Source organism: Trichomycterus rosablanca, chromosome 9 (genome assembly GCF_030014385.1).
Source record: "Trichomycterus rosablanca isolate fTriRos1 chromosome 9, fTriRos1.hap1, whole genome shotgun sequence".
NCBI lineage: Eukaryota > Metazoa > Chordata > Actinopteri > Siluriformes > Trichomycteridae > Trichomycterus > Trichomycterus rosablanca.
The window spans coordinates 1,766,133-1,781,634 of NC_085996.1; the positions used below are offsets into that span (position 1 = coordinate 1,766,133).

Below are 15,502 nucleotides of genomic sequence, written 5' to 3' on the forward strand. Positions count from 1 at the left end.
CTGTGAACTACTTGTGATAATAAAAATAAAAATAATAATAAGAAGAGAATGCTGTTTGCTAAGCAGAAACCAGATTGCTAGTGAAAGCGATGCAGAAGTGTTACTGTTGTGTCTGATGCTCCACGGGAAGTATGAGTACACGATGCACATCACTGTGTTGCTTACCATTTACAGCTAAAGGTTTTGTGTGTGAGACAGTAATACGGTGGCTTCAGGGTATTAGTGGTTAACATTTCACTTGGTGCATTGGTATAACAAATATTAGGTGGAGCAGTGGTCATTTACTTTGGCCTACTATTGCTGAGATCAGGGGTTCGAAACTCAGAGGTGCTACCAGGCAGGCAAGCATCTACAGTGGCATGATTGGATATGTCTTAAAGGGAGATGGGTAGCTGAAGCCATGTGATAAATTGACATCCTGTACTTATTTAACACCGTCCTTGATTTATGTAGAACATGGGAAGCTCTAACTAGAAGGTCTATATATATTATATACATATATACATATATATATCAGTTTGTTTTACAGGCAGTATTTTAGTTATAGATTAATCTTAACTATAGGTGAAGTATTTATTTTAGCTGACAAATAGTGGACCCAGCATTTACGTTTTTAAAGTCTTCGTCTTTATCAGCTTCACGGGCTTCTGCCTTGAACCTGTCTTTATCGTTTGATGAGCCCAGATCTTCTGAGAATGCAACACGTTTGTGTCCTACAAATACAAAACAGCATCATTTTCGTTACTTCTGTTTATATAGAAACGTTTGCAAGGCCTGTTCAGATCAATCTAATCAAAATACCTTTAGGTTTCTCAGCCGGGTCTTTGCTTTCTTTTGGCTCATAAATAGCACTGAAGATTAAAGTCAGTTCCTTCACTGCCTCCTCTACGTGGCTGCTCTTTTGGTTGAGAGTCTGAGCCCACAGCTTAGTCTGAGCCTGTATCAGATTTAAATGTTACTTCATCATAAAGTATTCTTAAGCATCCCGAATGCTGGGGGTAACATGACGTTACCTCGTTGGTGGTAATCAGGTCCTGTAGAGATGAGGCTCTGTCCTCTGGCAGGGTGATGAGGACAGTCTCGGAGATGTTGTGTAAAACACCTTCAATGCGAATCTCGCAAAGATCTGTCACCTGAACATGTTACATGCAGTTAGAAGATACTGTTAATCATGTCACTATTGTTCTCACATACACACTCAGAATGTACCTTCTTTAGAACATGCTGCAGCTCAGCCATGGCAGCATCAAGATCATTGAAAAATGTGTCCAGGATGAGAGACGACCAGCTGAGAAACACCAAGCCTTGACGAAGCACAGAGTCCACCTGGTACACAGAGCAACTGCATTAGATAATATAATCATTCATTCTCTGTTTTACCACTGCCTTATCCTGGTCAGGGCTGCAGTGGGTCTGATTCACCAGGCAAAATGCTGAAAACACCCCAGACAGACACACACACACAATTAGGGCAATTATTAGTAGCTCCAGTTAACCTGACTGCATGTCCTTGGACTTGGACACAGGGAGAACATGCAAACCCCACACAGAAAGGACCCTAGACCTAGGGGAATCAAGCCCAGGCCCTTACTGCTGTTGTGTATTCTGCTTTACTCTGAAGCAATCAGACCTACAGTGTGAAACAAGCCATGGAAGAAATTTAAGGGAGACCCAGCTGATGCACACTGTGATAAGACACTTAATCTAGACCAGGGTTTTAAGCAACCCAAATTCATTTTGTCCATGATTTTTTACACAACCCAGGCAACACAAAGAATGCTATTTACTGTATCTGGTCTCACTGTGATTTACAAGATGTAATATAAAGCCTCCATTTCTCTGCGACCCACTTTGTCTGATTCACGACCCACCCAGGGTTCGAAAAACACTGATCTGGCATTAATTCATATTTACATGTTGATATATTCTATTTAATAATTTATCAGATATAAAAGCCAGTGAGAAGAATATCATACCTTTTTTATTTTTGATATCATCAGACTGTAAAACATAGCAGGAATTTCCTCAAGCGTATCCTCATAACTGCTGATAAACGTCTACACATCACAAACCAAACACACACACACACACACAGTTCACTGTGATTAGCAGGTTTGTTGTAAAGTGAATGAACTGAAAGCTCATTTTTTCCCACCTCTAATCTGAATTGTGTTGTCTTTAGGTGTTTCTCTGTCCTAAACATATACAGAGCCTTCTCGGGAACCTTCAATCCCAGTTTAATCAAGCATTTAATCTCTCGTAATGTCTCGTTTATTGTAGAACTGTTCACCAGCAGTTTCTTTGATTCTGGGTCGCGAACAAGCAGGGTTTCATACAGGGCTGTAAAAGAGGTAAAATCATGAGTGTTTTCCATCATTCCTTTAGGGTTCAAATGTAACAGAAACGCTTAAGATACTTGCCATATTCCAACTGTGGGAACCTGTTCATCCAGGCTGTATAGTAAAGAATCTCAAACTCCACAAACACCGCTGCAGACCTGTTGTACAGCTGCACAACATCCTGCCCCTCAGATGTGGACAGGACCTCTGAGTTTTTCTGCATATTGTTTATACAGCATGTGTAAGTACTTGGTGTATATGGTGAAAATGTTTTTTAATTATTACATAAAACTGAACTGTTCCAAATACACATTTACTGGGACTTCTACTAACAATTCTTATTAAATGATTGAGCTATTTTGTTTTAATTATACTGAATTATTAGCATTAGATTATTTTGCAGGACCTTTCACTAGCAACAAATCATAGTGATTGTATAAATAAATGAAACAGTGAGTCAGGGAGGCTTATGAAAGCAGTGTAGCACAATATGAAATGTTCCTTTAAAAACAAGGAGCGTTCATAAAGTCTGTGTGCACCTCAATGTAACTGATGGGTTCCTGTATTTTGCTGAACAGCTGCCTGACCCAGACAATCCTGCCCGCCACTGGAGGCATGTTTCTGCCTATGGGAGGATCTTCTCTGTAGGTCTGATAGTGCTACACATATAAACACAGGAGTTAATGTTAATTCTGTTGTTCTTTTAGTGTGACAATGATCCTCAGATCTTTAGACCAGCAGAGACCTGGTTTACAGCTTCGAGCTCTGTGACGTAGTGCTGCAGAATCAGGTGGAGGGTTGTGGAGATTTCTGCCTGCAGACACGACATGTTCAGTTTCTGAAACCTAGAAACCAAACACATTCATTAACGACTGAACGTGATCTGCTTTGTCAAACATTAGCTGATATAAGATAACACGGGGGGGGTTAGGGTTAGGGTTAGGGTCAGTCTGTTTGCCACCTTAAACTGTACCATTAAATAGTTCTGCATGAATAATAATTACAATAACAATAACATAGTTCTGAACAAAGTGATAGAAATCAGCTATAATACTTAAAGAGATCAGCAAGACGTGCAGGAGCTAAACCGGACTTTGTAGTAACAAATGTACCAGACTGCCAGTGTAACTTAATTATCCTGCCATAATGTAATCTGGGTTTTTAGTGACTTTTTATACGTCATACTGCCTTATTACAGCGACCGGTTTCTGGCAAATTATTCACACACATTTCCAGCTAAATCAGTCTCTCTGATGTGGGTGTCTGAATTGAGAACTGGTCATCCTGTCTGGAGTGTTTCTGTCACCCACTGCTATAATGGTCAGTCCTTTTTATTGATACTCAGTGTGAATAAAACAAACTTACAAAGACCGGTTAAGACTTTTTACATCATATCAGCCAATGCCTGATTGTATAGATCTCTGATCCAGTCCTTCCTCTATTTTTTTCATCAGACTTTCAAACAATTAACCAGTTGAAGGCAAATTCAAAAGCATTTGAAGCCCCGATTTAACTATTATAAACCCAATACGATACACTGTCTGTACTGTAAGATGTGGATTTGAATAGCTGTATGTTAAAGAGCACCTTTGTAGGAGGTTTAAGGCTTGTTGAGATGAAAAAATCTTGGAGAAACATTTTCTCATTAAATCTTGAAGTTGGTGCTGAAGAAAAAAAAAATGATATGTTTAATTGTATATATGTAAAAGTAATTGTATACATGTAAAAGAGTGCAAACTGCAGCTGAATTAATTATCCTGTAATTATGCTAGACGTTTATATTACATTAATCATAATGATAAATGACGTATGAAAGGATAATCTACTCTGGTCAGACACAACAAATAGAACTCTTTGGTTGGCACATTCAGTTTGGAGGGAGAAGGATGGCACATATCCATAAAACAGCACACCTACAAAGAAGTATGAAGCTGAAAGCATTAGGATATAAGGCTGCTTTTCTGTAAACGCTACAAGAGCACAAAATCTGGGAACATACCAGAACTTACTACAGAAATAATCGTAATATTACGAAAATAACTCGAGACGTGATTCTAAAATAAAATGATAATGCCCGAATCTCCGGACATAAATTATTTTGGAAATTTAACAGTTTTTTAAACTGTGAGTACATCAGAAATACCACAATTGTGAAATGGAACGGGCCAAATCCAACCTGTAATGCTGTAGAACAGTGGTGCCCAACCACTGGGCCACAGGCCGGGTCATTTATTACCGGGCCGCACAGAAAGAATAAATAATTAGAGATCGCTACAAAGGCAATGACAACACTGGGGCCAGTGATAGCTCAGTGGTTAAGGTACTGGACTAGTAAACAGAAGGTTGCCGGTTCAAGCCCCGCCACCACCAAGTTGCCACTGTTGGGTCCTTGAGCAAGGCCCTTAACACTCAATTGCTCATTGTGTAAGTCGCTTTGGATAAAAGCGTCTGCTAAATGCTGAAAATGTAAAATGTAAAACACTGGGTCCATTTCTAACATCCTATCTTTGTGAAGCGGGATTTTCTGCAGTGGTGAAAGTTACGGATTAGACCGAACATAAGGAACAAACTTCAGGTGTTATTGCCTCCTATCACCCCTAGGTGGGGGTGTCCATTATTGGTGAGTAGTATTGTTATGCACTTTGTGTTTTTATTATGCCCGCTGGCCCGTGAAATTATATCTTATATGAAACCGGTATATGGTGCAAAAAAGGTTTGGGACCGCTGCTATAAAAAGCAAATGATGTCTTAGTGTAGACATTCCAACTTTAACTACTAACAACGGCACTGGAAAAAAGTACTAATGAGTTTAGTCTGTTTAATGTTTCTTAAGTCAAACACTCCACTCACCTCCAGGTTACTGATGTGAGACATGAACTCGGTAAAGTCCACCTCAAACACCTCTCTTCTTTGAGCCAGTATGTCGTACTCCTTCTTTTTTATGTTGATGTAGATGTTCTGAAACTTTGCAGCTAGAGCCTCGAGCCCTTCGATTCTTGACTGGCCGAGGGCCGAGAACGATTTTATCACTGTGATCATCTGAGTTATCTAAAAACACAAAACACTTCAGGGATTCAGGGATGGACCAGGACGGCTCTGCTCGGTGTCGTGGTCATGTGAAAATGGCTGGTCACCTTCTCGAGCCTCTTGCAGAAATCGTCAAACTTGCGGAAGATGTACATCTCCGACACCTCGAATGATTTCCCGGGCTGCGTCTCGAGCCTCTGCTTCTTCGTACTTTGGAAGCATGACCGATACTCCTCAAACAGGCAGATACACTCCTGTTGCAAAAAGATAACAGACGATTCGTTTAACTGGATATAAAACGAGGAGAGCCGAATAAACAAACCACACCCTACCTGCATCTTCTTAATGAGATCGTGTGTGTCCTGATCCCAAATGCTTGAGGTGCCATTATTAGTAAGGTAAGCTCTGCAGGCGGTCACCATCTGATTAGTAACCTGTAATGATGTATACACAGTATTTCGGATTCTCTGTATGATCAAATGAAACCACCAGGTAACTAAAACAATCCAATCAAATATACAAGTATGCACGTACTTTAATAAAAAGTGTAGACATTCGTTCAGACGTGTTGTAATATCTTGACACATCATGTATCATGCAAATGGTGGTGATGAGAGTCCGGATACTTTTAGTCATGGTGACCTAAAAATAATATAAACACAGAAGTGATACAAACCTAATAAACGGTGATAGTATTAGGGAAGAGCGATTTAGCCAAAAGTATGTGGACACACAGCATGCGCTAGAGGGAGAAGTACATATTGAAAAGAAACAACGTTCCTCCAGGACCAGGGTGCAACACAGAACAAAAAGGCCTACAATAAATACAAAAGACATTTCTAATCTAAAAAAACAATATATAGAGGCAAGAGTAGTGTTGGCCTGTACATGGTACTGAGAAGATGATGAGTGAGGTGAAAAACAAGTACATCCCATACCAAAACCATGGGTGCAAGTATAGTGTTCCCACCCAAACTGAGGCTGTCACAGCCTACTCAATTCTGGGAAGGCTTTCCACAACATCTTAAAATATCTATAGGAATTTGTGCTCCTGATTTCTTCCTAGCATGTTCAGTAGTGCTAAGGTCAGGGCTTTATGCGAGCCACTTCAGTCCCCTCAGCAAACTCATTAAACCATGTCTGTATTAACCAGGTTATGTGCATGGGGTGCAGTCAAACTGGGGCACCCTCAAACTCCAAGAGAACGATCCACCTCAGAACATACAGAAGTTAAAGGAGTAGCTGATAATGTCCTGCTATAAGATACCACAGGACTCTTTCAGATGTCTGAGCAGGTCAGAGCTGTTTAGGCAGCACATATGGCGGGTAGTCCTAATGTTTTGGCTCATGGGTGTGCATATAGGTCATATACTTAGGAGCACAAAGATTAAATTCTTATTTTCTTTTATTCACTTACCCTAGTGAGCCACTAATTCTGAGCACGTTGGAGTAAAGTACACTTACTGGATCAGAGTTATAAAGAGGCCGACATATTTTCTCCAGGCTGGAGAGATATTTTACGTTGTCCTTAGCCTCGTTCGCACAGTCAGTTATTCTGTTATCTAGCTCCCGCCATAGCTGAAGAACAAAACCATTTTATTAGAGCCACAATAAACTGTGGTGTACGATATCATGCCTATCTCTGTACGTCATTATACATCACCATTAAAAAACAGATATTTTTTATGATGTCTTGTACCTTTATGGTCTTTGATCGGTTTATATGAAGGACGTTCACCACAGTTTTACATTCTGAGCCTTTGATGTGTTCTATGATGGAGCTGAACTTTGCAGACATCCTTTTCCAGTGTTCGAGTTCTGTCAAAGGCCCCAACGCATCATCTTCTCTACGAATCTGATTCCTTTCTGTCAGCACCTACAACCCAAAAGGTCTCACACGGTCACCTTTAAATCTGCACGACAGGATGTAGTGGCAGTACAAAGACCATAGATTTGTGGCAAGGCAGTGTGTCAGACGTGCTAAAATAACTTAATAAATAACATGTATGGTACATTAGTATGGTACATTAATATTACCCAAAGCTGTAGGGAATATCTCTAGTTTCTAAGCTGCTTATTTGCAAGGGGTGCTGGAGCCTATCCCAGCTCTCAATGGGCGCAAGGCACACAGAAACACCCTGGACGGGGCTATTGTACCTCTAGCTATAGTATACATCTTCATGTTCCTGTTCTGTCATGTTTGCTGTGATTTTGATAGCTGTTTTTAATTAAATGAAGCTTAAACACCTTGTTGATAAGAAACCATGTGACGTGATTTAAATTTTAACAGGTCATTTATGGTAAATTGAAAGCTAATGTGACTGAAACACTTTAAAAAGTCGTACATGTGCTGTAAGGGCAAATTTACACAGGTAACATGACTGTACTGTTGTTATGTGAAGGCGCGCACCTGTTCGATCTGCTTGTGCCACCCCATTAAAATCTCCTCGAGTCTGCGCACCATGTCCGCGTCTTCAGCCGCCGCTTTTATATTCTCAAAGGTCACAAGTCTGGAGAAGTCGATCTCTGAGGCTTTTGTTAGTTTAACGGTACCCTCGATGCTCAGCTGCATCTCTGCAGAATGAATCATACATGACCAGCTTAAACACGGGGGGGTCTAAACACAATCTAGTCGTATCCGATTCCTCGACTGTAACTACTCCCACGCTGAAGCACAGACTATCAAGCGCTTCCTCTGACACATGTGCAGTCACTGACCGCTTCTTTTTTCCTGCCAGGAACAGCATATCACAGAGAGGCACATCAAAAAGAACCCGACTCATGCAGATGAAGCGTTTGGCTACTGCACACGTGTCAGAGGGGGCGTGTGTTAGATACTGCCCTCCTCAAACAGGGTCAGGTCTGCAGCAGTGGAGGGGCGATATAATCGAGAGAACTGGATATGACTAGGTTGGGAGAAAAAGGGAAAATGCATAAAAACAATAAAAAAAGAAACCTAGAAATAACCTCAGTTAATTTACATTATCTAAACATAAATTACACCAGTCAGGATTCTATTTGCCTTTTAATTCTTTATCAGAACCAGCCTACATACCACTGTTTATAACCTTTTTAGAATTACAGAAGATATAAAAACACATATTTTTAAAACATACTCTTACCATCCAGAAAGTGCGTGAAGTGAAACAGGTCATCTCTAAAGTTCTGCTTGATTTTCTCTCCATGTTTAGACTGGTTTAAAGCCCCCCAGTTCTCAGTTGTACAAACTGCTGGTATGTACACATTTGATAACAAATCTCTTATTCCTTTCAGCATCCCCTCTGTGGCGCTGAGCATGGATAGATAAATCTCCTACAATAAAAACAGACCAGGCATCTCTGAAATGAGCACAGCTCACTGCAGAAATAATAACAATGTGCTAACTAAGTGCAGTTTGTCACCTTGTGGATGTTCGCTGGGTTGAGTGCAACATCCGCGTTGGTTCTCAGAAAAAACAAACAAAGTCCTTCAAAGCATGTGTCGGACATATCGGCCAGGAACAGTCGCATCATTTTGGTTCCCTTCGACACGCCAGGAAAAGTGCGACCACATTCTACAGCATTTAATATGAACAGGATGAGAAAAGAGAGTGTTCAGTAGCAGAAATTACCTTTGTGTAATATTATAGTGAATGTCCTTAATTGGCCAAATCCTGTTTAAATAATAATAATATGCTTCCTTAACAAATATTGAATCAATACATAACAGCAACACCCTGTCAATAATAAAACATAAATGTATGTAAATAAATGAATTAATACACAATGTTTAAGAGACGTAGGGAGCAGAACATACATGCTGTTTATTACTGTGCATGACACGACTATGCTGTTGTTATAACAATATAGCTGATTTGTGGATATTCTTTAATTTGTTCTGTTAATACAGATAAAAAGCAACATAAAGACGTTCAGCTCTTCATGTCCTCACCTACTCCTGGAACCTCTGATTCCTGGTACGCAAATGAAATAACTTCTGACCCTCCTTTGGCAAAGAAATCATCAAACGGTGCTAACTATCAAAAAAAGACAGAAAGGCCTGGTTATGTGGTGCATTTTAAATGCAAAATAAGTGAAAGAAACTGAGTTATGCATCACTGTTTGGCTAAGCAATACATTTAATTGTAGTTTGTTTCCGTTATTTTGTCCACCTCTGTTGCTTTCACTGTATAAATTAGGGCTGGGCGATTTTCACGATTAATTCGGTTAATTCGCATGAACGTTTTCAATCGCGATTGTTTACATACTTTATATTTTAATGAAAATACCAACATGTCACGAAGCAGAAACTGAGCAGACGCTCGCGGAATATAAATCAGGGAAAGTTTCATATAAAAACAGGGTACAAAACCAGTTGGAGTCCAAAACCAGCGAAAACCAAAACAGTAAACGGAAGATAACAAGGATTATACACGCTAACGGTTAGATTCAGAAATAAGGAGCGCAAACACGATCGGCAAAACGAGACACAAACAGAAGAGTTTCATTAAGATTCACTGAATCAAACACCGCTGAACTGAATCAAAATACGGAGCCGATGAGCGCGATCAGGATTGGCTGGAAAGTAACGAGTTACATTTACTCGCGTTACTGTAATTGAGTCGGTCTTTTTGTGTACTTGTACTTTTTAAAGTAGATTTTACAGCCTGTCATTTTACTTTTACTTAAGTTCAGTTCAGTTCATTTTATTTATATAGCACTATTGCAGACAATAATGTCTGCCCAAAGTGCTTCACAAAAAGTACAAATTTACATGTACACACATACATATACACACATACATATACACACATACACAAACACAACGACATAACCCATCAATCTCAACTATTATCATAGGCCATAGCATAAAAATAAGCTTTTAATTTAGTTTTAAAACAGGTCAATGATGATGCAGCCCTAATCTCTAGCGGCAAACTGTTCCACAATCTTGGGGCCGCAATTAAAAAGGCCCGATCTCCTTTTTGCTTTGATCTGGATCGTGGAACAAAAAGAAGTAGCTGAGATGACGACCTTAAGGCTCGCGCAGCCTCGTAGCCTTAAGTATGTTTTGTACTAAGAATTGTAATTCACTACATTTTAAATCACATCCGTTACTGAGTAAAGAAATCGCGTCTGGGAAACTGCTGCAGTGAATTCTGCGATAGGGAGTCGGATCTTTTGTCTCGGTTCCTTTTAAAGAGCCGTATGTATGTAATGACTCCCAAATGCGCGAATCGGTTCCTTTATTTTGGCTTAAAGGGCCGTTCAATGGAATCGAATCATTCTACGACACATAATAGTGGTTAACACAGTTTGAAGGTTTTATGGGACTAAAATGACACATTACACATCCTTACATGTTTAAAATGTTGTATCCACCCCCCAAATCACAAGAGGACAAAATCAAAGCTGAGTTGAGTGATCGCTTGATGCCCCCCCCCCCCAGTGTAGATACTGATACAGACTCACTCAGTGGTGGAAACAGCACAGTACAGGCTCGTACGAGTTCCTTTTAAGAAACCTGTAAAGGACTTTTTGTAGTTTTTTTTCCTAATGTAAGGAGGTTCTGCTGAACATCATTTAAAATTAAAGTTGTTTGTGAGCTATTCTTAGATATAGATAGATAAGGATATAGATCATTTAGATCTATTTTGTTTTAATTATTGTGATATCGTTATTGTTATAAAGTTTGAGTCCCTTAAAAGGATTATTATAGGTGGTGCTGTTACTATTTTTGCACTTCTGCAGCCTTTAATTACAATGCAAAAAAAGAAATTTGAGTCTTATTTTAATTGCATTATACAAGAACAAAAAAAAATCTAAATCATAATCGACAATCGGGTATAATTTTAAAATAATCGAGATTTTTTTTTTTGCAAAATCGCCCAGCCCTATAAATCTGCTGTAAAACTTACTGATGGGGCATCAAGAATAAAATCTTCTACCGCTGAAACTTCCAGGCCAAGCCCAACAGCCAGGACTTCAAACATGTACTGGTGTGCTGGCGTCAGACTAGCCTTCCTCACCTCCCTCTCCTGTCTGAATCTGGCCTACAGGTTAACAAAGTCCTGCTGGTCAGCTTCACGTCTACAGAACAGGTCTTTCATTATGGTTTAATGTAAATTCATCTCACCTGTTTCTCCATTGTGGATTTGTGAATGGCCAGCATGCTCAAAGCATACCTGCCTGGCCTTCGCTTTACAGACTCTGATGGGTTCGTGTCCCCCATTTCTGCCTGCGAAGCTCCACTCATGTCTATCAAAAGCACAAGTGCATTAAATCCATATAAATTTATGTGATATTTAAAGCTGCCATATAAAATGAATCAGTCACATCACTTCCTGTAACAGGACAAACACTGATGTGACATGAACTTTAAAGGATCGTCAGTGTTTTTTAATAGACAATAAGAGTTTTTGTTTTGTACTACTGTATTTATGTGTCACCACAATGGATCTGGATGCTCTTCCTGAGGCGACCCTCCCTACTTAATAGTACACAGACAAATGCCCAACCTCCCCAATTTAGAATGTGTGTGTACTGTACAGTTTAGATTAGCCATTCCACCATCTGCATGTTTTGGATGGTGCTATCAAACCACAGTACACAGTAGAAAACCATGTGGACTTGGGGAGAACGTGCAAAATTTCTCATAGTCAGCAGCCGGAGGGGCGATTCGAATCCAGACCCTCGGAGTTCATGTTGCTAGGCCACATCTACTCGATCTGCTGCGCACCCGTGCACTGTAGTTAGTTACATAACAGATTTGTCGATACCCAGGTCCTTTTTGTGTGCAGTTTGCATGTTCTCCCCATGTCCATGTGGGTTTCCTCCGGGAACACTGGTTTCCTCCCACAGTACAAAGACGTGCCAAGTTAACTGGAGAAACAAAATTGTCCTTGTGTAACGAGTCAATACCGTTTCTGTCACTCCCCTTGTTGGAGCGCGTAAGCGCGTGCTAAGCCCTACCGCGGCCACGCCCCCTCCCCTTGGCGCTAAGCCCTACCGCGGCCACGCCCCCTCCCCTTGATAGAGCGCGGAGCAAACGCGTGTGACAAGCGCTGCTTCTGCCACGCCCCCCCTCCCCTTCTGGGAGCGCGTGCTAAGCCCTGCCGCGGCCACGCCCCCTCCCCTTGGTGCTAAGCCCTACCGCGGCCACGCCCCCTCCCCTTGATAGAGCGCGGAGCAAACGCGTGTGACGAGCGCTGCTTCTGCCACGCCCCCCCTCCCCTTGTTGGAGCGCGAAAGCGCGTGCTAAGCCCTACCGCGGCCACGCCCCCTCCCCTTGATAGAGCGCGGAGCAAACGCCCCCCTTCCCCTCAGTGAGCCACGGCTCAATCGCGGATGCCTGGAACATCTTCCGTCAGTCCCGTGTGCCACCGGCTCATAGTATTAATCTCGTAGTGCCACGCCCCCCCCGGTCGGCCGCTCGCAAAACCCCTGATGAATGTAACCAGAGTGTGTTAAAATCCTAATAAATAAATAGATTTAAATTCGTTCTGAAGGAATCAGTAAGTAAAAGAATCGATTCAGTAGGACCTGCACCGAGAATTCATAGAGGAATCGATTCATTTACACATTGACTAAAACGAACCGACTCACCAAAAAGAATAATTTGTAAATCATTTGAAACCGTTAACCGGTATAAAACGGGTTCATTGCAAAATCATGAAATGAAAATAAATACCGAACGGTCTAAGTAATAATTTATCTAAATGAATATTAAACAGGACTTACTAACTAGCTCAGAGCCAGGGTCGATTCAGTAGTAACTGTCATTAACGTTAGCTTACCTTTTAACGGACTTACCTTAACTTTACCTTTCAAAATAACGTTTTAAAAATGAATTTCCCTCGAATTTTTGGCTAATATTTCAGTTTCATTTCGATTTCAAATATAAAAGTTATAAATGTTTGGATAGAAAATTACCGATAAGAGAAGAACCGTCTGGTAGAAAACCGTTATTTCGAGTCTCGTGAGAAGAAAGGGCGCGAAGGAATGGTCGCGTCCCAAACCGCACACTGCTGTACTAACTAGTGTGTAAAAACACCATAGATACCATGTTATTGTGCACTCGTTAGGCATCCTATATATTAAACCTGTATGAGATAACGCAGCCAGGAATCCGCATATGTTTGGTATAAAACCAGAATGCACTTACAAAATCATTAAAACGATTATGATAGGTCGCTCATTAATAATAACCTGGACACATATGCAGAAATGTAAAGATTGATAAATTAACATAACAGAAATAAAAGTTACATTCTTTTCTTAATTCTGTGTAAGGCATGACTGGAATACACACTAAAATGCGAAACTTTATTAGTCATTTATACATATTCATATGTACAGTACAATTAAATTCTTTCTTCGCGCATCCCAGCTTGTTTGTGCAGGGTCAGCCAGTGTACGGCCCCCCTGAAGCTTGCTCAAGGGCCCAACAGTGGCTGCATGGCCGAGCTGGGATTCAAACTTTCAACCTTTCGGTTGATAGCCAAGAGCTCTACCCACCAGGCTACCACTGTCCCCACTGTCACTGACCCTAGGCAGAGTGCCAATCCATCACAAGGCTACACACTTTTATATTCACTCGTTCACACACCTAGGGCCACGTTAGGGCAGCCAATCCACCTAGTAACATGTTTTGGGAAAGTGGGAGAAAGCCTGAGTGTCCAGAGGAAACTGTCCCCTATGCATAGTACATCTGGCTTTTTTTTTTTACCAGGCTTAAACATGTGGTCTAAATCAATCATCAATTTCCTTCCAACTTCTAAAACCAATGTGCAGGGAAAACTTTTTTTTTGACCTTTTAAGGCATATATACAGGCATTTTTTTATGCCAAAAAAGCTTGGTTACATTCTATATCAATGGGCGCTCTTTCCCCTGCCTAAAAGAGAAAAATTATAGCAGTATGTTTAAATATGACTTCTTACTTCTTGGTATTTAGGTTGTAAATAGGGTAGTGTCAGTAAACCCAACACATTTTGACAACCTTTTCCTGCTTTACCTGCTTTAACTTTGTGTTGCAACACCAGTACAAGGATATGGCACTGACACGTGCACCTTCCAATGGGTAGGATGTTTGGCATACCCCAGCCCTCAGACATAGCCAATAGTGGCTGTATAGATGCCAGACTGGCTGATAGCACCACAGGGATTTTAACCCCATATTTCAGCAGTTGCGGGATGGTGTGATTTACCACCGTGCCAACAGAGCGTCCGACTTTAAAATATTAAGACAAGATAAGACTTTATTGATCCTCCTAGGAAAATTAAGTTGTTATAGCAGTACAAGACAAGGGTGGCAAAGAATAGAAAGAAACAACAACTAAGAAGAAACATTAAAAATGAAATAAATAAATAAATAAATGAATAAAATACAGATTTAAGAGCTGACAGACAAAATACACACATGGTGTGTGGTTATTTACACTAGGTTGAATTTTTTCTATTTTTAATTGCAACAAAATTGACCTTTATCTGTTTTTAGAGTTATCTGTTCTGGTTAAAGTGAAAAAAAAAAAAACGACTTCAATATTATCTCAGGTCAAGGTTTTGAGATACAAAGTCCATGTGTTAACTGATGCCCCTACGTGGTGGGTAGAAGAGTCTATCTAGAATGCATACTACTATACTAACAGTGTGTAAGCAGAATAAACTAGTGTGCGTGTATGAGCGGTGAGAAGAGTACTATCGAGTACGGTAGTATTCTAAATATCCCGCCTCCTAATCCGTGATTGGAGGACTGGCAGAGGATATGATTGGCTCATACCACGCGGAAGAAAGTGATATTTGCACAAGGGCGGGTTCGTCTGAATACGGGTAGGGTGAAGATTGTGGAAACACCTGTTTTCAGGCAAGACCGTGTAGTTCAGTATGAGTGTAAAGCTGATCCAGCACTCTGAATCCTGAGCTTTGCTGGGACTGTGAGCACTGTGAGTATATAACACATGATTTCTCATTATTTAAATATAAATGTATATGTGTTTTGTGTTTAATATATAATACAGGTTTGCTCGGGTTTTCCTGCATCATCAGTTTGAATGAGCACAGCTAGGCAGGTCAGACCTGATCAGATTCTTGCTGCTTGTGTCTTTCATTGCAGGAACTTTTGCTCTAAAATGTTTAGTTTTTATTGTTTAAATAAGATG

At 40.6% G+C, this 15,502-nt stretch overlaps 1 protein-coding gene across 1 annotated transcript; it reads right to left on the reverse strand.

Moving 5' to 3' along the window:
* Positions 1 to 1,366: 1,366 nt before the first annotated feature.
* On the reverse strand, positions 1,367 to 12,325 carry LOC134320237 (dynein axonemal heavy chain 8-like). The gene is made up of 19 exons (XM_063001566.1): positions 11,481 to 12,325; positions 11,263 to 11,397; positions 9,297 to 9,381; positions 8,768 to 8,919; positions 8,489 to 8,678; positions 7,777 to 7,940; positions 7,066 to 7,242; positions 6,831 to 6,944; positions 5,901 to 6,008; positions 5,699 to 5,800; positions 5,474 to 5,620; positions 5,190 to 5,387; positions 3,927 to 4,003; positions 3,085 to 3,184; positions 2,879 to 2,998; positions 2,421 to 2,556; positions 2,156 to 2,340; positions 1,977 to 2,057; positions 1,367 to 1,630 (listed from the first exon to the last, which is right to left on the reverse strand). The coding sequence occupies exons 1-19, from the start codon at positions 11,598 to 11,600 to the stop codon at positions 1,625 to 1,627; spliced, it is 2,397 nt and encodes a 798-aa protein (XP_062857636.1). The 5' UTR covers positions 11,601 to 12,325; the 3' UTR covers positions 1,367 to 1,624.
* Positions 12,326 to 15,502: the final 3,177 nt, after the last annotated feature.